Raw genomic sequence first — 20,907 nt, 5'->3', positions numbered from 1 at the left:
GTCCGCGGCCTGTTAGGAACCGGGCCGCACAGCAGGTGAGCAGTGGGCAAGCCAGCGAAGCTTCATCTGCCGCTACTCATCACTCGCATTACCGCCTGAACCATCCCCCGCCATCCCCTCCCCCAGGGAAAAATCGTCTTCCACGAAAACCGGTCCCTGGTGCCAAAAAGGTTGGGGACCACTGTGCTACGTTTTATTTATCTATCTGTCAACTGATAGACATTTGGGTTTCTTCCACTTTTTGGCTATTATGAATAATCTTGCTATGAACATTTGTGTACAAATTTTTGTATGGACACGTTATTATTTCTCTTGAAGAGATATAGCATTTTCCTGATCACTCATGAGGCTGAGGCCTTTTCACATCCTCTTTTATATTATGGCCATTTGCATATCCTCTTTTAGAAGTGCCTGTACAAACCTCTTGCCATTTTTTTCCTACTGGATTGTGTGTCTTTTTCTTACTGATTTGTAGGATTTGTTAATATATTATGGATATGGATCCTCTGTTGGATATACATATTGGAAACATCTCCTCCCAGCCCACTCTCCCTCTTCATGGTGCTCTTTAATAAATAGATGTCCTTAATGTTAATATAGCCTCATTTATCATTCCTATTCTTTATGGTTAGCACTTTTCATTCTGTGTAAAAAGTCATTCCCTATTGCACAGTAATTAAGATATTCTATATTATTATCTTCCAGGAGCTTCATCGTGTTACCTTTTATATTTAGATCAACAATCTGTCTGGAATTAATTTTCGTTTATAGTGTAAGGATGGGGTCATTTCTTTTTTCTATATGGATATTCAATTGTCCTAGCACCATTTATCAAAAAACTCTTTCCCTGCAGTGCCATTTTTTTAAAATCAAAACTTCATTTATACTAGGTCTATTTCTACTTCTCTCTTCTATTCCACTGGACTATTTGTCCATCCCTGTGTCACTGTCTTAATCACTGCAGTATTGTAACTAAAGCTGCAGTCTTCATATCTGATAGAGTGAATCCTCTTACCTAGTTTTTCTTCAAGTGTTTATTGCTTTTCTTAGTCCTCTGTATTTCCACATACATTTTAGAATCAGTTTATTAAAATCTCTTCCCCCAACTCCAAAGCTGTTGGGATTCTGACTGGGACTGCACTGAATCTAATAGATCAATGTGGATAAAACCATCATTTTTGCACTATTTACTTTTCTAGTCCATGAACATACTATATCATTACATTTATTAACTCTCCTATAATTTTATGTTTCTTGACATAGAGGTCTTGTACATCTTTTGCATGATTTATTTATTTATTTGATTATTTATTTATTCTTTTTTTTGCGGTATGCAGGCCTCCCACCATTGTGGCCTCTCCCGTTGCGGAGCACAGGCTCCGGACGCGCAGGCTCAGCAGCCATGGCTCACGGGCCCAGCTGCTCCGCAGCATGTGGGATCCTCCCAGACTGGGGCACGAACCTGTGTCCCCTGCATGGGCAGGCGGACTCTCAACCACTGCGCCACCAGGGAAGCCCAGGTTATTTATTTATTTTTTAACATCTTTATTGGAGTATAATTGCTTTACAATGGTGTGTTATTTTCTGCTTTATAACAAAGTGAATCAGCTATACATAAATATATATCCCCGTATCTCCTCCCTCTTATGTCTCCCTCCCACCCTCCCTATTCCTCCCCTCTAGGTGGACACAAAGCACTGAGCTGATCTCCCTGTGCTATGTGGCTGCTTCCCACTAGCTATTTTACATTTGGTAGTGTACATATTGTCCATGCCACTCTCTCACTTCATCCCAGCTTTCCCTTCCCCGTGTCCTCAAGTCCACTCTCTAGGTCTGCGTCTTTATTCCTGTCCTGCCACTAAGTTCTTCAGAACCATTTTTTTTTAGATTCCATATGTATGTGTTATCATACGGCATTTTTCTCTTTCTGACTTACTTCACTCTGTATGACAGTCTCTAGGTCCATCCACCTCATTACAAATAACTCGATTTCGTTTCTTTTTATGGCTGACTAATATTCCATTGTATATATGGGCCACATCTTCTTTATCCATTGATCTGTTGATGGACAGTTAGGTTGCTTCCATGTCCTGGCTATTGTAAATAGAGCTGCAATGAACATTGTGGTACATGACTCTTTGAATTGTTGTTTTCTCAAGGTATTTGCCCAGTAATGGGATTGCTGGGTCATATGGTAGTTCTATATTTAGTTCTTTAAGGAACCTCCATAATGTTCTCCATAGTGGCTGTATCAATTTACATTCCCACCAGCATTTATTGTTTGTAGATTTTTTGATGATGGCCATTCTGACTGGTGTGAGGTGATACCTCACTGTACTTTTGATTTGCATTTCTCTAATTATTAGCGATGTTGAGCATCCTTCCATGTGTTTGTTGGCAATCTGTGTGTCTTCTTTGGAGAAATGTCTATTTAGGTCTTCTGCCCATTTTTGGATTGGGTTGCTTGTTTTTTTGATATTGAGCTGCATGAGCTGCTTATAAATTTTGGAGATTAATCCTTTGTCAGTTGCTTCATTTGCAAATATTTTCTCCCATTCTGAGGGTTGTCTTTTGGTCTTGTTTATGGTTTCCTTTGCTGTGCAAAAGCTTTTAAGTTTCATTAGGTTCCATCTGTTTATTTTTGTTTTTATTTCCATTTCTCTAGGAGGTGGGTCAAAAAGGATCTTGCTGTGATGTATGTCATAGAGTGTTGTGCCTATGTTTTCCTCTAAGAGTTTTATAGTGTCTGGCCTTACATTTAGATCTTTAATCCATTTTGAGTTTATTTTTGTGTATGGTGTTAGGAAGTGTTCTAATTTCATTCTTTTACATGTAGCTGTCCAGTTTTCCCAGCACCACTTATTGAAGAAGCAATCTTCTCCCCATTGTATATTCTTCCCTCCTTTACCAAATTTAAGGTGACCATATGTGAGTGGGTTTATCTCTGGGCTCTCTATCCTGTTCCATTGATCTATATTTCTGTTTTTGTGCCAGTACCATATTGTCTTGATTACTGTAGCTTTGTAGTGTAGTCTGAAGTCAGGGAGCCTGATTCCTCCAGCTCTGTTTTTCTCTCTCAAGATTGCTTTGGCTATTCGGGGTCTTTGTGTTTCCATACAAATTGTGAAATTTTTTTGTTCTAGTTCTGTGAAAAATCCTATTGTTAGTTTGACAGAGATTGCATTGGATCTGTAGATTGCTTTGGGAAGTACAGTCATATTCATAATGTTGATTCTTCCAATCCAAGAACATGGTACATCTCTCCATCTGTTTGTATCATCTTTAATTTCTTTCATCAGTGTCTTATAGTTTCCTACATATAGGTGCTTTGTCTCCTTAGGTAGGTTATTCCTAGATATTTTATTCTTTTTGTTGCAATGGTAATGGGAGTGTTTCCTTAATTTCTCTTCCAGATTTTTCATCATTCGTGTATAGGAATGCAAGAGATTTCTGTGCATTAATTTTATATCCATCTACTTTACCACATTCATTGATTACCTCTAGTAGTTTTCTGGTAGCATCTTTTGGATTCTCTATGTATAGTATCATGTCATCTGCAAACAGTGACAGTTTTACTTCTTTTCTGATTTGAATTCCTTTTTCTTCTCTGATTGCTGTGGTTAAAACGTCCAAAACTATGTTGAATAATAGTGGTGAGAGTGGGCAACCATGTCTTGTTCCTGATCTTAGTGGAAATGGTTTCAGTTTTTCACCATTGAGAATGATGTTGACTGTGGGTTTGTCATATATGGCCTTTACTATGTTGATGTAAGTTCCCTCTATGCCTACGGTCTGGAGAGTTTTTATCATAAATGGGTGTTGAATTTTGTCAAAGGCTTCTTCTGTATCTACTGAGATGATCATATGGTTTTTCTCCTTCAATTTGTTAATATGGCTTATCACATTGATTGATTTGCGTATATTGAAGAATCCTTGCATTCCTGGGATAAACCCACTGGATCATGGTGTATGATCCTTTTAGTGTGCTGTTGGATTCTGTTTGCTATTATTTTGTTGAGGATATTTGCATCTATGTTCATCAGTGATATTAGTCTGTAGTTTTCATTTTTTGTGACACGTTTGTCTAGTTTTGGTATGAGGGTGATGGTGGCCTTGTAGAGGGAGTTTGGGAGTGTTTCTCCCTCTGCTATATTTTGAAAGAGTTTGAGAAAGATAGGTGTTAGCTCTTCTCTAAATGTTTGATAGAATTCGCCTGTGAAGCCATCTGGTCCTGGGCTTTTGTTTGTTGGAAGATTTTTAATCACAATTTCAATTTCAGTGCTTGTGATTGGTCTGTTTATATTTTCTATTTCTTCCTGGTTCAGTCTTGGAAGGTTGTGCATTTCTAAGAATTTGTCCATTTCTTCCAGGTTGTCCATTTCATTGACATATAGTTGCTTGTAGTAATCTCTCATGATCCTTTGTATTTCTGCAGTGTCAGTTGTTACTTCTCCTTTTTCATTTCTAATTCTATTGATTTGAGTCTTCTCCCTTTTGTCCTTGATGAGTTTGGTTAATGGTTTATCAATTTTGTTTATCTTCTCAAAGAACGAGCTTTTAGTTTTATTGATCTTAGCTATTGTTTCCTTCATTTCTTTTTCATTTATTTCTGATCTGATCTTTATGGTTTCTTTCCTTCTGCTAACTTTGGGGTCTTTTTGTTCTTCTTTCTCTAATTGCTTTAGGTGTAAGGTTAGGTTGTTTATTTGAGATGTTTCTTGTTTCTTGAGGTAGGATTGTATTGGTATAAACTTCCCTCTTAGAACTGCTTTAGCTGCATCCCATAGGTTTTGGGTCGTCGTGTTTTCATTGTCATTTGTTTCTAGGTATTTTTTAACTTCCTCTTTGATTTCTTCAGTGATCTCTTATTTATTTAGTAGTGTACTATTTAGCCTCCATGTGTTTGTATTTTTCACAGATTTTTTCCTGTAATTGATATCTAGTCTCATAGCACTTTAGTTGGAAAAGATACTTGATATGATTTCAATTTTCTTAAATTTATGAAGGCTTGATTTGTGACCAAAGGTATTATCTATCCTGGAGAGTGTTCCATGAGCACTTGAGAAGAAAGTATATTCTGTTGTTTTTGGATGGAATTTCCTATAAATATCAATTAAGTCCATCTTGTTTAATGTATCATTTAAAGCTTGTGTTTACTTATTTATTTTCATTTTGGATGATCTGTCCATTGGTGAAAGTGGGGAGTTAAAGTCCCCTACTATGATTGCATTACTGTCAATTTCCCCTTTTATGGCTGGTAGCATTTGCTTTATGTATTGAGGTGCTCCTATGCTGGGTGCATAAATATTTACAATTGTTATATCTTCTTCTTGGATTGATCCCTTGATCATTATGTAGTGTCCTTCTTTGTCACTGTAATAGTCTTTATTTTAGTCTATTTTGTCTGATATGAGAATTGCTACTTCAGCTTTCTTCTGATTTCCATTTGCATGGAATATCTTTTTCCATCCCCTCACTTTCAGTCTGTATGTGCCCCTAGGTCTGAAGTGGGTCTCTTGTAGACAGCATATATATGGGTATTGTTTTTGTATCCATTCAGCCAGTCTATGTCTTTTGGTTGTAGCATTTAATCCATTTACATTTAAGGTAGTTATCGATATGTGTGTTCATATTACCATTTTCTTAATAGTTTTGGGTTTGTTATTGTAGAAGTTTTCCTTCTCTTGTTTTTCCTGCCTAGAGAAGTTCCGTTAGCTTTGTTGGAAAGGTGGTTTGGTGGTGCTGAATTCTCTTAGCTTTTGCTTGTCTGTAAAGGTTTTAATTTCTCTGTCAAATCTGAATGACATCCTTGCTGGGTAGAGTAATCTTGGTTGTAGGTTTTTCCCTTTCTTTACTTTAAATATGTCCTGTCAGTCCCTTCTGGCTTTCAGAGTTTCTGCTGAAAGATCAGATGTTAACCTTATGGGGATTCTCTTGTATGTTATTTGTTGCTTTTCCCTTGCTGCTTTTAATATTTTTTCTTTGTATTTAATCTTTGATACTTTGATTAATATGTGTCTTGGCATGTTTCTCCTTGGATTTATCCTGTATGGGACTCTCTGCACTTCCTGGACTTGATTATTTCCTTTCCCATATTAGGGAAGTTTTCAACTATAATCTCTTCAAATATTTTCTCAGTCCCTTTTTTTTTTCTCTTCTTCTTCTGGGACCCCTATAATTCCAATGTTGGTGTGTTTAATGTTGTCTCAGAGGTTTCTGAGACTGTCCTCAATTTTTTTCATTCTTTTTTCTTTATTCTGCTCTGTGGTCGTTATTTGCACTATTTCATCTTCCAGATCACTTATCTGTTCTTCTGTCTCAGTTTTTCTGCTATTGATTCCTTCTAGAGAATTTTTAATTTCATTTATTGTGTTCTTCATCGTTGTTTGTTTGCTCTTTAGTTCTTCTAGGTCCTTGTTAAACGTTTCTTGTATTTTCTCCATTCTATTTCCAAGATTTTGGATCATCTTTACTATCATTACTATGAATTCTTTTTCAGGAAGACTGCCTATTTCCTCTTCATTTGTTTGGTCTGGTGGGTTTTTACCTTGCTCCTTTATCTGCTGTGTATTTCTGTGTCTTCTCATTTTGCTTCACTTACTGTGTTTGGGGGTCTCCTTTTTGCATGCTGCAGGTTCATAGTTCCCGTTGTTTTTGGTGTCTGCCCGCAGTGGCTAAGGTTGTTTCCGTGGGCTGTGTAGGCTTCCTGGTGGAGGGGACTGGTGCCTGTGTTCTGGTGGGTGAGGCTGGATCCTGTCTTTCTCGTGGGCAGGACCATGTCTGGTGGTGTATTTTGGGGTGTCTGTGATCTTATTATGATTTTAGGCAGCCTCTCTGCTAATGGGTGGGGTTTTGTTCCTGTCTTCCTAGTTGTTTGGCATAGGGTGCCCAGCACTGTAGCTTGCTGGTCATTGAGTTGAGCTGGGTGTTTGTGTTGAGATGGAGATCTCTGAGAGAACTTTTGCCATTTGATATTATGTGGGGAAGGGATGCCTCTGGTGGACCAATGTCCTGAACTCAGCTCTCCCACCTCAGAGGCTCAGGCCTGACACCCGGCCAGAGCACCAAGACTCTGTCAGCCACACGGCTCAGAGGAAAAGGGAGAAAAAGAAAGAAAGAAAGGAAGAAAACTAAACTAAACTAAACTAAAATTAAATTAAATGAAAATAAAATTTTAAAGTTATAAAAATAAAAAATATATTATTAAAAATAAAAAAGCAATTAAAAAAAAAGAAGAGGACATCCAAACCTAAAAACAAATCCACCAGTGATAACAAGCGCTAAAAACTACACTAACAAAGAAAACAAAACAAAAAAAACACAAAAAAATGGACAGACAGAACTCTAGGACAAATGGTAAAAGCAAAGCTATACAGACAAGATCACACAAAGAAGCATATACACACACATCCACAAAATGAGAAAAAGGATCAATATATATATTTTTAAAAAAAGGAAGAGAGCAAGCAAATCAATAAACAAATCTACCAAAGATAATAAGCTCTAAATACTAAACTAAGATAAACATAAAACCAGAAACAAATTAGATGCAGAAAGCAAACTCCAAGTCTACAGTTGCTCCTGAAGTCCACTGCCTCAATTTTGGGATGATTCGTTGTCTATTCAGGTATTCCACAGATGCAGGGTACATCAAGTTGATTGTGGAGACTTAATCCTCTGCTCCTGAGGCTGCATGGAGAGATTTCCCTTCTCTTCTTTGTTTGCACAGCTCCTGGGGCTTCAGTTTTGGATTTGGCCCCGCCTCCGTGTAGGTCGCCTGAGGGCATCTGTTCCCCGCCCAGATAGGACAGGGTTAAAGTAGCAGCTGATTAGGGGGCTCTGGCTCACTCAGGCCAGGGGGAGGGAGGGGAAAGGAATGTGGGGCGAGCCTGCAGCGGCAGAGGCCAGAGTGACGTTGCAACAGTCTGAGGCATGACGTGTGTTCTCTCTGGGAAGTTGACCCTGGATCATGGGACCCTGGCAGTGGCAGGCTGCACAGGCTTCTGGGAGGGGAGGTGTGGAGAGTGACCTGTGCTTGCACAGAGGCTTCTTGGTGGCTGCAGCAGCAGCCTTAGCATTTCATGCCCATCTCTGGGGTCTGCACTGATAGCCGCAGCTCGCACCTGTCCCTGGAGCTTGTTTAGGCAGTGCTCTGAATCCCCTCTCCTTGTGCACCCCAAAACAATGGTCTCTTGCCTCTTAGGCAGTTCCAGACTCTTTCCCGGACTCCCTGCTGTGGCGCACTAGCCCCCTTCAGGCTGTGTTCACGCAGCCAACCCAGTCCTCTTCCTGGGATCTGACCCCCGAAGCCCGAGCCTCAGCTCTCAGACCCCACCTGCCCTGGTGAATTAGCAAAGCCTCTCAGGCTGGTGAGTGCTGGCTGTCAGCGATCCTCTGTGTGGGAATCTCTCCGCTTTGCCCTGTGCACCCCTGTTGCTGCGCTCTCCTCCGTGGCTCCAAAGCTTTCCTCCTGCCCACCCACCATCTCCACCAGTGAAGGGGCTTCCCCGTGTGTGGAACTTTTCCTCCTTCACAGCTCCCTCCCAGAGGTGCAGGTCCCATCCCTACACTTTTGTCTCTTTTTTTTCTTTTCTCTTTTGCCCTACCCATGTACGTGGGGAGTTTTTTGCCTTTTGGGAGGTCTGAGGTCTTCTGCCAGCATTCAGTAGGTGTTCTGTAGGAGCTGTTCCTCATGTAGATGTATTTTTGATGTATTTGTGGGGAGGAAGGTGATCTCCACGTCTTACTCCTTTGCCTTCTTGAAGCTGAGAAGGTGATCTCTATGTCTTACTCCTCCGCCTCCTTGAAGCTTTTTTTTTTTTTTTTTTGCGGTACGCGAGCCTCTCACTGTTGTGGCCTCTCCTGTTGCAGAGCACAGGCTCTGGATGCGCAGGCTCAGTGGCCATGGCTCATGGGCCCAGCCGCTCCACGGCATGTGGAATCTTCCTGGACCAGGGCACGAACCCACGTCCCCTGCATCGGCAGGCGGACTCTCAAGCACTGTGCCGCCAGGGAAGCCCAAAGCTATCTCTTGCATGACTTATTTTTAAAAGTCATTTTGAGTTGCATCTCTTAAAAAGTTTCATTTTCTAACTATTTGTGGCTGGCATATAGATATGCAATTCATTTATATATATTTACCTTGTATCTAGTAACCTTATAAAACTCACTTATGAATTCTAACCAATTATCTATATATGCTTTTAAAATTTTTCTATGTACAAAATCTATGAATCATGCCAGTTGTTTTTCTTTCCAATATTTTCATCCTCTGTATCTTTTTCTTGCCTTCTGTACTGGCTAGGACTTCTCATTCAAAGTTGAATGGAAGTGGTACTTTTACCCTCTTCCCAGACAATGAAGGAACATTAGAGCATTTCAAGTTCACTTACCCACTCCAGACGTATATGCTATTGTCATATGTTTTAGTTTTTTCTGTATTTTAAATTCCATAAGAGTTTATTATAATTATTTTATACATTTAATATTTAGATTCACTCATAGATTTACCATTTTCATTGCTCTTCATTCGTTCCTGCTTTTTTTTTTTACTTTCCACTTGTGATAATCTTCTTTCTGCACAAAGAACACTCTCTAGTATTTTCTTTTGTACAGATCTACTGGTGACAACTTCTCTATTCATTTGTCTGGAAGCATCTTTATTTCACCTTTATTTTGGAAGGATATTTTTGCTGAGTATAGAGTTCTAAGTTGACAGTTATTTTCTTTCAACACATTGAAGTTACCATTCCATTACCTTCTGACTTTCATTTCTGCTGTTGAGAAGTAAGCTATCTAACAGTGACTCCTTTGAAGGCAAGCCTTTCTTTTTCTTTGGCTACTTTTAGGATTTCTTCTTTGTCTTTGTCTTTTGCAGTTTTACTATTGATGTGTCTAGATGTGGATTTCTTTTCCTTTATATTGGTTATATTTGATGGAATTCTTAAATCTATAAATTAATGTCTTCATCATTTTGGAAAATTCTCAGCCACCATCTCTGCAAATATTGTTTCTTCCCATTCTCTCCCTCCTCTCCTTCTGAGATGCTAATAAAATTAAAAATATATTAGGCCTTTTCACTCTATCCTCTGTATCTCTCACCCTCTCCTATATTTTACTTCTTTTTGTCTTTCCATACTTTATTTTGAATGGTTTCTTCTGATTTCCAGGTCACGCTATCTCTCTTATGTCTAATCTGCAGTTAAATCCATCAAATTTTATTTCTAGAATTTTCATTTGTTTTTTTAAAAAAATCAAGTTATCTGCCAATACTCTCAACCTTACCTTTTATCTCCATGAATCTAGTAAGTATAATTATTTTAAAGGCTATGTCTGACAAATCCAGTAACTAGATCTCCTATCTGTGTCTGTTTCAAATGTCTACTGTTTCTATAGGTGTTTTCCTGTGTATCTGCTTATTTTTTATTGTATGTGTAACTTTGTATTTGCAAAATTATTTGTAGAAATAATGTAAGGCTTAGCATAATGTTATCTCCTCCCAGGGATGATTAATGTCTTCTTTGGCCTGGAACCAGTGATATCAGCACTCTCAGATCACCAGCATTCTAGGACTACCTCAATCCAATTTACAAGATTGGGATGGTCGAAAGATGAGCTACAGTCTCTGAGAGAGCCTACAACAGGTTCTTCTGTTCTACAGTAGTGGCCTTTAAAATTCCAAACCAAAGCAAAAATGTTTCAACCTACTTTAGCAATCCCTGGACATGAATCTCTATGGCTTTGGTCTTTCTAGGTTTTCAAGTATGGCTCAGCTTCTTGGCCTCTCAGCCTTACCCTCTTTAATCAGTACAAATACCCAGAGGAAGAAGCACATCTAAACACCAGCTTCACCTTCCTGGGACTTCTCTTCTGGTTCTTGCCTGGTAATTTTTGCTATCTTGTTAGCTCTCTAGAGTCTACAGGCAGATGTGTCTTATGTTTTGTCTAACTATTTTAACATATCCTAGTGGGAGCATTGTTCTGATTACCTAGGATGCCATAACTAGAAACAGAAGTAAATATTTAAGTATTGATGATGACAGATAATGAATGAATAGTGGTTGAAGGGACTGTGGAAGCTTTTTAAAAATGGATAGAATCGTGGTCTGAATCAAGTAATATTGACCTAAGGGATAACTGTTGGATTAAAAACTTGAGGGAAGGCCCTCTAGGTTTCATCTAAGTTGCTATTACTAGGCCACTTACCTATCTTTGCTGAGGATGTAAATGTACACACTAATTCAATTTATTCAGATCTATTCTATGCTTCCTCTTTTGGTCAACAAGCATTTACTAAGCAACTACATGCTAGACTCTCTTCTAGAAATTTGGTAATTTGATAATAAGTGAGAAGAGATACACATAGAGCTTGGTTATGAAGGAAAGAGAGTCAGAGAGGGAGAGTTTGATAACATAGGGAACACAAAAAATATACTGGCATAAGATTCTGGAAGGGGGTAATGGGATTAAGAACAGGTGGAAGAGCTAGCCCTGAGCAGGAAAATGCCACTTCTTACTTGAATTTAAGGAAATAGCGTGAAAGTAGGTATGGATACTATTAAACTCACAGGGTTTAGGAATTTGCAAGCTTGTATCTGTTAAGCTCAATTTTCCAGGAGAGGTAGGAGGCAAAGTTAAATATGGGATGAGGAGCCTGATGTGAAGTCTTAGAATAACTAATGAGAGGGTTATGGGGGAAGAAAATCTAATTAGAAACACAAGCAGTGGTCCAATCCACACTATTACATGATTTTTCTCTAGCAATGTTCAGTAGCCTGGATATAGGATAAATGGCTAAATTTATCCAAGATTAGGAGTTTATAGAGTATATATGGTGGAAAGACAATGGAGCAGAGATTGAACAGAATGACAATATGGTCTAATTTGGACAGAAAATGAAGCAACACACGAGGAAGGTGATAGAAAAACGTTAAGAGAGATGTCAGGAGCCTAAAGGTTTAGGCATATTAAATTATTAGGCATGCTAATTTTTATTCTAAGTAGGTCCTGAATGGCCACTGAAGTAGTTTGCTGGAGTAGAATATAAATGCTGGATGTTGGAATTGAGATGACAAAGGGTATTAGAGGCTAGGTCCGTGTTTCTTAACCTTTATTCACCATTGTGGCCTTAAGTTGCCTTTTTACATATTTTTTCCTTAATTACCCCTCCTCCCCAAAGAAGTTTTTTTTTAAAAAATATTTATTTATTTATTTTGGTTGTGCCAGGTCTTAGCTGCAGCACGTGGGATCTTTGTTGCGGCATGCGGGCTTTTTAGTTGCAGAATGCATGTAGGATCTAGTTCTCCCACCAGGGATCGAACACGGGCCCCCTGCATTGGGAGCATGTAGTCTTACCCACTGGACCACCAGGGAAGTCTCTCAAAGAAGTTTTAAAACCACAAATATACTGTGTATCTGTTTATCTGTTGTAATATGTTTTACTCCCCCAGAACCAATTTTCACACCCTTGAGGGTGACCTCCCCTTTGTAGAAAACTCCTGGGCTAGGGCGCTGAATGGTGGCTCACATGCCTGCTGAAGTAACTTTGCTGAATGTCAATTCTTATTGTCAGGCTCCTTTTTCACATGACAGAAAATGGTACTCAGGTCTCACTGAAATATTAGTCAGTAAAATTCAATATTTCACTTGATTTTATGATGTCAAGGAACTTATCTTTTGAAAATTCTTTGGAATTTAATATACTTTTGGAATATATTTAGGTTGCTAATAAATGCTCATTGAACAGTTTAAATGCTGTTGAACAGGCATTTTGTTTCATGGGTGTTAATTATGGATACTGATATGGGGAAGAATATTTAACATGAGAAACTATTTACATTTTATTTGGTCAATGTTTTCCTATTCACAAAAGACTAAATTGTTTACTACTGCTTTTTTTACAACTTGTCACTTGGGGGCAGCAAAAACGTTTAGGAATCACAGAAGTAGGACAGCATTTAAATAGTAGGACAGATAGGCACTGTATTAGGCATGGTAAGGAAATAAAAATAGAAAAAATCACCCGAACGCCTTGCCTCAAAAGATATCATAGTCTAGTAGAGGGGAAAAGACATTGAACATGAATAATTATAATACAAGATGGCATAGGATAAGTGAAATGAGAGGCACAATGTGCTATAGGTATTCAGAAGAGGGACAGATCAAAGTTGGCTACAGGGAAGTAGTCAAAGGTTCATGAAAAATAAGCATTTAAGTAAACCTTGAAATATGACAGGTAGCAATCTACAGGGAAAACCTTCCCAGTTAATAGAATGATATGAAGTAAGGAAGGAAGTGGTGAAAAACTCAGGGCATTTTGGGGGAAATACAGACTACACAGTTGACCCTTGAACAACATGGGTTTGAACTGCGGAGGTCCACTTATATGCGGATTTTTTTCAATAGTAAATACTACAGCACTACACGATCCGCAGTTGGGTGAATCCCCAGATGTGGAATCATGGATATGGAAAAACTATGGATACAGAGTAACCATGATATGGAGGGCTGACTTTAAGTTATACATGGATTTTTTTTACTTCACAGAGGGTTGATGCCCCTAACCCCCGTTTTCAAGGGTCAACTGTAATTTGATGTGTTTAAAATACCTAGTACTTACACAGAGGAGCTGAGAGACATTTGGAAAGGACAGCAACCAGTTATGAATATTGGGCTAAGGAGTCTGGATTTCAGTCGATAAAAACAATCCATTAAAGGGGTATATGAGGGACAGTGACAGGGCAGAGGAAGAGGGAAAGAAACACAGACAGACATATACACATATGCAAGCCATGTCCAGAGGTGTGGTTAGATAAGACTGATTTGGCTGTCAGCTCTGTTAGGTAGAGTGAAGAACATGAGCCAGATATGGGATTAGGTGCTAGAGACACTGGGCAAACAATAGCAGGACACGAACAGTTTACTGTCTCTTCTCCACTAGACATATTTGGGAGGCCCAGAAGGGTTAAATAACACCCTTGGGCTTTCATTTTCCCACACAAAAATAGGCCTATGACCATTGGTCTAATGACAACAGAAACAAAATGTCTATGTTCAACAGTGGCCATATAAAAATATAAGAGAAGCAACTCCCAGCTTTCTTCTGATACCTAAGAAAATAGAAAAGGTTTCTCATATCTCTCAGCTATTTCAAATACTTTTTTTTTTTTCGGTACGTGGGCCTCTCACTGTTGTGACCTCTCCCGTTGTGGAGCACAGGCTCTGGACGCGCAGGCTCAGTGGCTGTGGCTCACGGGCCCAGCCACTCCGTGGCATGTGGGATCTTCCCGGACCGGGGCACGAACCTGTGTCCCCTGCATCGGCAGGTGGACTCTTAACCACTGCACCACCAGGGAAGGCCTCAAATACTTTTTATTCAAGGGAGCCTGGACCTGTGGTTGTATCACATATAGCAGTAATAAATAAGTGATAATAAATCCTTCATACTTCCTAAAGTGACCATTATGGATTTCCAAGCTACTAAAAATACAGCACTAACAATAAAAATTAGTTCTAGACACTGATATTTAAAATATGAGCCTTGGTTGACAAAGAATAGAATAGTGATTAGATATCTAATTTTCACTTTTCTTCTATGAAGTAAAAACAACAACACACACCTATACTCCTAATATATTTAGAAGTAGCCCAGAGTTTAGTTTAACTATTTGATTAGTTATCACCAATTCTCCATTCCAAACATTCAATAAAAACCAAAAGCTTGGGACTACACCATCTGACTGCTAAATTAATTTACACAGTACATAAAAAGCCAAGCCAACTGAGCAAGTTATCCTACAGCTGACCACTCTTCTCCTTTGCCTTCTTATTCTATATCTTACTATAATAGTTTTATGAATTTAATGGTTTATATGGCTCTCTTAATAGTCTATTTGCTCCATGGGGGCCAAAGCCATGTCATATCTATCTCTCTATCTCTAGCACCTAGACTAGTGCCTGATACATAACTGGCATGCACATGCATGTGTACATATGTGTGTTTGTGTGAGTGAGTATGTATAAAGGATAAATGATTACTTCAAGGTAACTGACCTTAGAAAGATTATGAGAGAAAAGAGAACTACTTTGACAACCAACATTGTACTATCTCATGGAAAGTTACTTGAAGAGGAATTCTTACCTGGCGTGTCATTACGAAATATGCATACATTGCCATGGCACTTCCATAAGTGATGAAGTAGGTAACTGGCTCCATGATGTCCCAGGAATATTCCCACCAGGTAAGCCGGGCCAAAATGCCAAACTGTGTGGCCATGTAGGCAAGTCCACCCCATAGCACCAAAGTGGTCCTCTTCTCAGCTTTTCTGCTAATCTCAATTCGTACCTACAGGGCACACATGACTGGTCAACTGTAAAGCATTTTGACATAGAACCAATTTTATACTCTTATTTAAACTGTTCAATGTTCACTAAAGAAACAGGGCTTGTAATCAAGATATAAGTTAGTCTCAATTCTAGGAAATATAGTTTGTCTTCCTAAATAATATCTGTAGTTTTTACTGAGTACTGTTTTATAGGAATAACATTTTTGATACACTTGTGTTTTATGTTTCATCCTAGAAGTAGCTGAAAATATGGTGAAATTATGGGAGTGAATAAGTTAGTTTCAGCGGGTCTTTATCCAACCACAAGATTGCTTTCTTTGAAAGAGAGAAATAAAAACATGCCAATGTTCTCTCACTGTAGCGTACAAGATTTAATCTATCATTAGTTTTTTACTCAAAAGGTCTACTAGGGGCAAAACAGCACAGTGGGTCACAGCATGGACTCTGGATTCAGAATGGCTGAGTTTAGGCCCTGATCTGCACATTACCATAACTTCCTTAATGAGTTGTTCTGAGGATTAAATAAGAGAATACAAGTAAAATACTTAGGACAATTCCTAGCACATAGTAAATATTCAATAAGGGATGATAATTATTATGCTATAGTTGGTACATTTAAAAATGCTTTACATTTTGAAAATACCAGATTTAAATTTCATCCCCCTTCACAACAGTTCCTCAAATTTAATTTATCCAACATTTCTAATGGTCTTAAATTTAATGAAAACAACCTTGAGATATGTGTTCCTTACTTTTAAAGAAATCAGAAAAAGCACAGTATTAAGAGTATTTGTTCCCTTACTTAATCTCTAATATAGTCTGGTTTCTTAAAATGGAAATACTTGTATTTTTATTTAAAAAAAAGGATGACACACGTTCATTGTAAAACACTTAGGAAAGTGTAAAGAAGAAAAATCATTCATAATCCTACTATTCTATTAGCATTTGGGAATATGTTCCCTCTAAATTTTTTCTTTGTATATATGTGTGTGAGTGTGTGTGTGTGTGTTGTGTGTATGGCTATATGCATAATACACTTAAAAACTGGATCATAGTATGCACTAATATACACATTGTTTTGTAATTTACTTTTCATAAAATATGAAGTGTTTTCTGTAGAATATTAGATCTACATGATTGTTTTTAACAGTTGCATAATATTCCATATAATATTAATTCTTAAGTTGGCTAAAATGATTATGCACCTCACTTAGAACCCTTCTTGATCAGCAATTATTCCAATCTTTGTTGTAAAAGTAGTAAGTCTGGTTAAGGGCAGTATAGTTAGAGCTCAAAGCTCTATGTCCATTATCAAGGCTCCAAACTATTCCTTTTTAAGTCCTTTCTTAGCTTTAATCAGAAGCTTTTTATGATTCAGTTCCCAAAACTAGTGGACTAGTTTGATTGACACAATGCAATCACACAAAACTCGGAGGGAAAAAAAGCAAACATATATGCTCTGGAAAAAACACTGGTGAAGAGAATAGTGTGAAATTTGAATCTGCACCTTTTCCAGGGGCGCCAGTTGTTCTTTGAGATCTTCTAATCTTTCGATAAGCTCCCTTTCCTTGTTTAACTGGTGCTGCTCGATGCACAAAGTAGTGTATAACTGCTGGACCAGTGTCTTTACATCATTCAGTGTTGCTGCATTTTCATAGCTTAAGAGGTCTGAAAGAAAAAGATTACATTTAAAAAAATTGTATGCCTTAAATGAAGAGTTGCTATTCCTAGGGCTATTAGTGATAAGAACAAGGCAGATTCATCCACTATAGGGGTCCCACCTTCAGTGTTAAACTGAAGGAAAGGGATAGTTCCTTTTTAAAAAGGAAGAGTCTATAAATCCTAGAGAGTAAACTCGTATTTGGGCAACTTGAAAATTTTGAAGCCAACATCCACCATTATATTCTTGGAAGTATAAGTGCTACAAATGAGGCTACAAGTAATAATAATCTTCATTAGATAAAGACAAAAAATTTAAAGTAATATGTCAAAAACTAGTAGAGAGGTTTAGAATTAATCTGATTATCATGCTTATTAAAATTCTGATCTATAATTTATCTGTGGTCTTGCCAATTGGTCATTTTTTCCCTTTAGTAACTAACACTTAAGGAAAAAATATACAGTATTTCAAATTTGCAAATACAAGGGTATAAATAAAAATACCATTATCTTAATAATCTTAGCCCCTATATACCTTCCCCCTAGCATATCAATTTTTATTTATTACTGTTGGGCAAAGACATAGAATAGCTGTATGGGTCTCAATATCAAGCTTGAAAGGGCATGAAGTTATGAGAATAACTGAAAAGGTAAAAGATTAAATAATTCTTTGATTCAATATCCTCTTTTGTGAGTAGCATGTGCTTCCAGAAATCTAAAAATTATGTTTTGAAAATTTAATAAAAAGTCAGCTGATCTCAGCTGTCAAATAACTTTTTAAAAAGCACCAGAAGTAAAGCTTTTGTTTTAGAATCTTATTAGACTTAAATGTGACATTTTGTTAGCTACAGCAGAAGGTCAGCCTTTTTCTAAGTCAAAATAAGCCACAGTCAGAATTAGTCATGTGTGTATTTCAAATATTCTTCAAGGATGTCCTTTAGTACAGTTATCACAGAAATTCAATCAATAAAAAAATTCAAATAAGGGTAGCAAATTGGATTAGAGAAGAGCTGATATAGTAAAATGGGACATAGCACCTAGCATAGTATCTTGCACGCTTCAATGAATGTGTGCTGCATTAATGGGAACAGATAAAAGCAAGAACACTTGGAGTTCTAGAAGTCATCTACGTCAACAGAGTCTGCTTTGCACTGAAGTTGCAGCTCACATTCACACGTGGTTCTACACTTTCCAAAGTTACAAAAAGAGAAAACTGCACTCTAGAATGTCATAGTGAAGTGGTAGAGTCTATGCCTCCTGACCCCCAGGCCTGGAACTGAGTTATGAGGCTTTTACTTTGTCAACATTAATATTTCTCCTGCAAGCTCAGTCCTCTTTCTTTTTTTTATTATTTATTTTATTTTTTGCTGCGTTGGGTCTTCGTTGCTGCACACGGGCTTTCTCTGGTTGTAGCGAGCGGGAGCTACTCTTCGTTGTGGTGTGCGGGCTTCTCACTGCGGTGGCTTCTCTTGTTGTGAAGCACAGGCCCTAGGTGCGTGGGCTTCAGTAGTTGTGGCTCACGGGCTCTAGAGCACAGGCTCAGTAGTTGTGGTGCACGGGCTTAGTTGCTCCGCAGCATGTGGGACCTTCCCGGACCAGGGCTCAAACCTGTGTCCCCTGCATTGGCAGACAGATTCTTGACCACTGCGCCACCAGGGAAGTCCTCAGTCCTCTTTCAAAAAGATAATTTTTTAGGTAGGTATGAATTATCTATGGTAAACAAAATCCTCTCACATATATTATCCCATATTTATCCTCATGGCAGCATATAATCCACAATTTATAAATGAGGAATTTTGAGTCCTAGAGAGATAAGATTAACAAACATTTTGTATTAGGTACTGATCTATTCACTAGAGAGGGGAAAAACATCAGATATGAGGTGGTTTCTCTCCTTAATGAGGTCTAATAATGATATTCACAAAGCTGCACGGCTAGCAGGGAGTGGGAAAAAGATCTTCTGACTGGTAGTCCAATGACTTTTCTATTTCATGTCCTTTCTTTTTCCATTTCTACTTTCAATACCATAATTACACTGTATTTGCTTAGAAATCCAAGGAGGGAGGAAGGGAGGAAAGAAGGAAGCGAAGAAAGAAGGAAGCAAGCAAACAAACTAAACAGATCCTCTCCTCTTCCTTTTCCTAATGAAGCACACACGTTAATGATCAAATATGTATAGACAATCATAACCTGAAAATCTATAATATCTGAAATCAGGCTTGGTATTTGTTTTATAAAAGAGTTTATATTAGAATGTCATTCATCGAAGACTTATTCTTTTAAAATTAATATTCATATTACGGGCTCTCCTGTGTAGAAAATTTATTTTTTATATCAGTCTTTTCTTTCATGGCTTCTTCTGTGTTTTATGTTATAGGTAGAAACGTATTTCTCACTCCAAGTTTGTAAAACGACTTCTCTTTTGATTTTTTTCACTATGATAAATTATAAAATAAGCAGCTAAGTGTATGATAATATACATTCATACAACGTAATACATAGCAGCTGTGAAAAAGAATAAGGAATTCTTTATATTCTGGTATTTTAAGATCTTCAGAATACACCGTTAGGTAAGAAAAGCAGTTTGGTGGTTTTATACCTTGACATCTAGTTAAACTGGAATTATGTTTCCCCATATATCCCAAATTCCCCCAAATTCCCTGTATGGTTCTGAATTAGAGTTAGTCAAAAGAGAGATTCAAGTGAGGTTTTAGAAAGCAGAAGTGAAGCAGAAGCCATCGTGCTCTGAAGGTTGTCATTAGTAGTGAGAGACAGATGCAGAGGTGCCTGGAGATGCCAGTGTGTGCCTGCTCTCCCTGGCTCTGCATCCAACTCTTTTTTCTCAACTGCCACCTCTGATGATTAATGGCAAATCCACGCCCACAGCCAGATGCAGCTTTCTAAAGCTGTGCTGTCCAAAACAGTAACTGTTTGCCGTGTGTGGCTATTTAAATTTAAATTAATTAAAATGAAATAAAATTTAAAATTCAGTTTCTCAGCCATACTAGCCACATTTCAAGTGCTCAATAGGCACATGTGACCGATGGCTACCATATTGGACAGTGCAGAAATGGAACATTTTCATTGTCACAGAAAGTTCTAGGGATCTCTCTACCAGCCCTCCTTTGTTAATTCTTATCCTAGTAGTTGGACGCACTTGAATTTCCAGGTTCCCTGGCAAGCTTTGATTTGTCCACATGTGCCATCACTTCAAACTTAGTAACTTTTCTCTGATCTTCCAAGCTCCCCTTTACAGACACTTACTGCTTTACCTTCATCTACAACTGTACAAAGTCTCATTCCTATAATAAATCTTTTATTCCACTTTATTCACATGCTTCTGCTTCCCCAATTGAACCCTGACTAACATGAAGAGTATATGTATGATATGCTATTATTTGCATAAAAAGGGAAAAAAGATTATGCATTCACATTTGCTTATGAATGCACTGACTCTCTGATAGGAAACAAGAAACTAAGAACAATGCTTGCTGGTAAGAGGAGAAAAGGGTGGCTGTGAAACAGGGCTGAGAAAATCTTTTCCCATATATTCTTTGACTTTGGGAGTTGAACATTGTGAATGCATTACCATTCAAAACAAATAAAATTTAATGTGCTACAACATACCTTCAAACAGCAATGAAAAGACTATAAAATGATAATTCATAGGAGATCAATCTCACGATGTCCAGTTCTAGACCTGGCTGAACACAGAGTTGTTATCTTTCTGATCAGTAAAGCCCTGGCAAACTCAAGAGACTTAGCTTTATTTTGTTAGATTTTCTTGACAGGAAGAATATGCTTCCAAGGTATTGTCATGGTGGAGGAAAACAACAACCTCAAACCCTTGACCCTGAAAAATCTGCCCACCTATTTGGAGATGAAATTATAGGAAGAGAGAAGG

The 20,907-nt window shown here is 38.0% G+C and overlaps 1 protein-coding gene across 2 annotated transcripts in view; it reads right to left on the bottom strand.

Moving 5' to 3' along the window:
* The window catches only part of MCU (mitochondrial calcium uniporter), a 223,406-nt gene that overhangs the window by 5,726 nt on the left and 196,773 nt on the right, over window positions 1–20,907 (bottom strand). For both annotated transcript variants that reach the window (XM_082610998.1, XM_082610999.1), the window contains 2 exons: window positions 16,852–17,012; window positions 15,140–15,343 (listed from right to left, as the gene is read on the bottom strand). In XM_082610998.1, coding sequence (XP_082467124.1) covers window positions 15,140–15,343; window positions 16,852–17,012 — 365 coding nt within the window. The remainder of the gene's footprint in view (window positions 1–15,139; window positions 15,344–16,851; window positions 17,013–20,907) is intronic.

This window comes from Mesoplodon mirus, assembly GCF_964341445.2.
Source record: "Mesoplodon mirus genome assembly, chromosome: 2".
NCBI lineage: Eukaryota > Metazoa > Chordata > Mammalia > Artiodactyla > Ziphiidae > Mesoplodon > Mesoplodon mirus.
The sequence above is the reverse complement of the archived record's forward strand: the minus strand, read 5'-3'. Positions and strand labels throughout refer to the sequence as shown.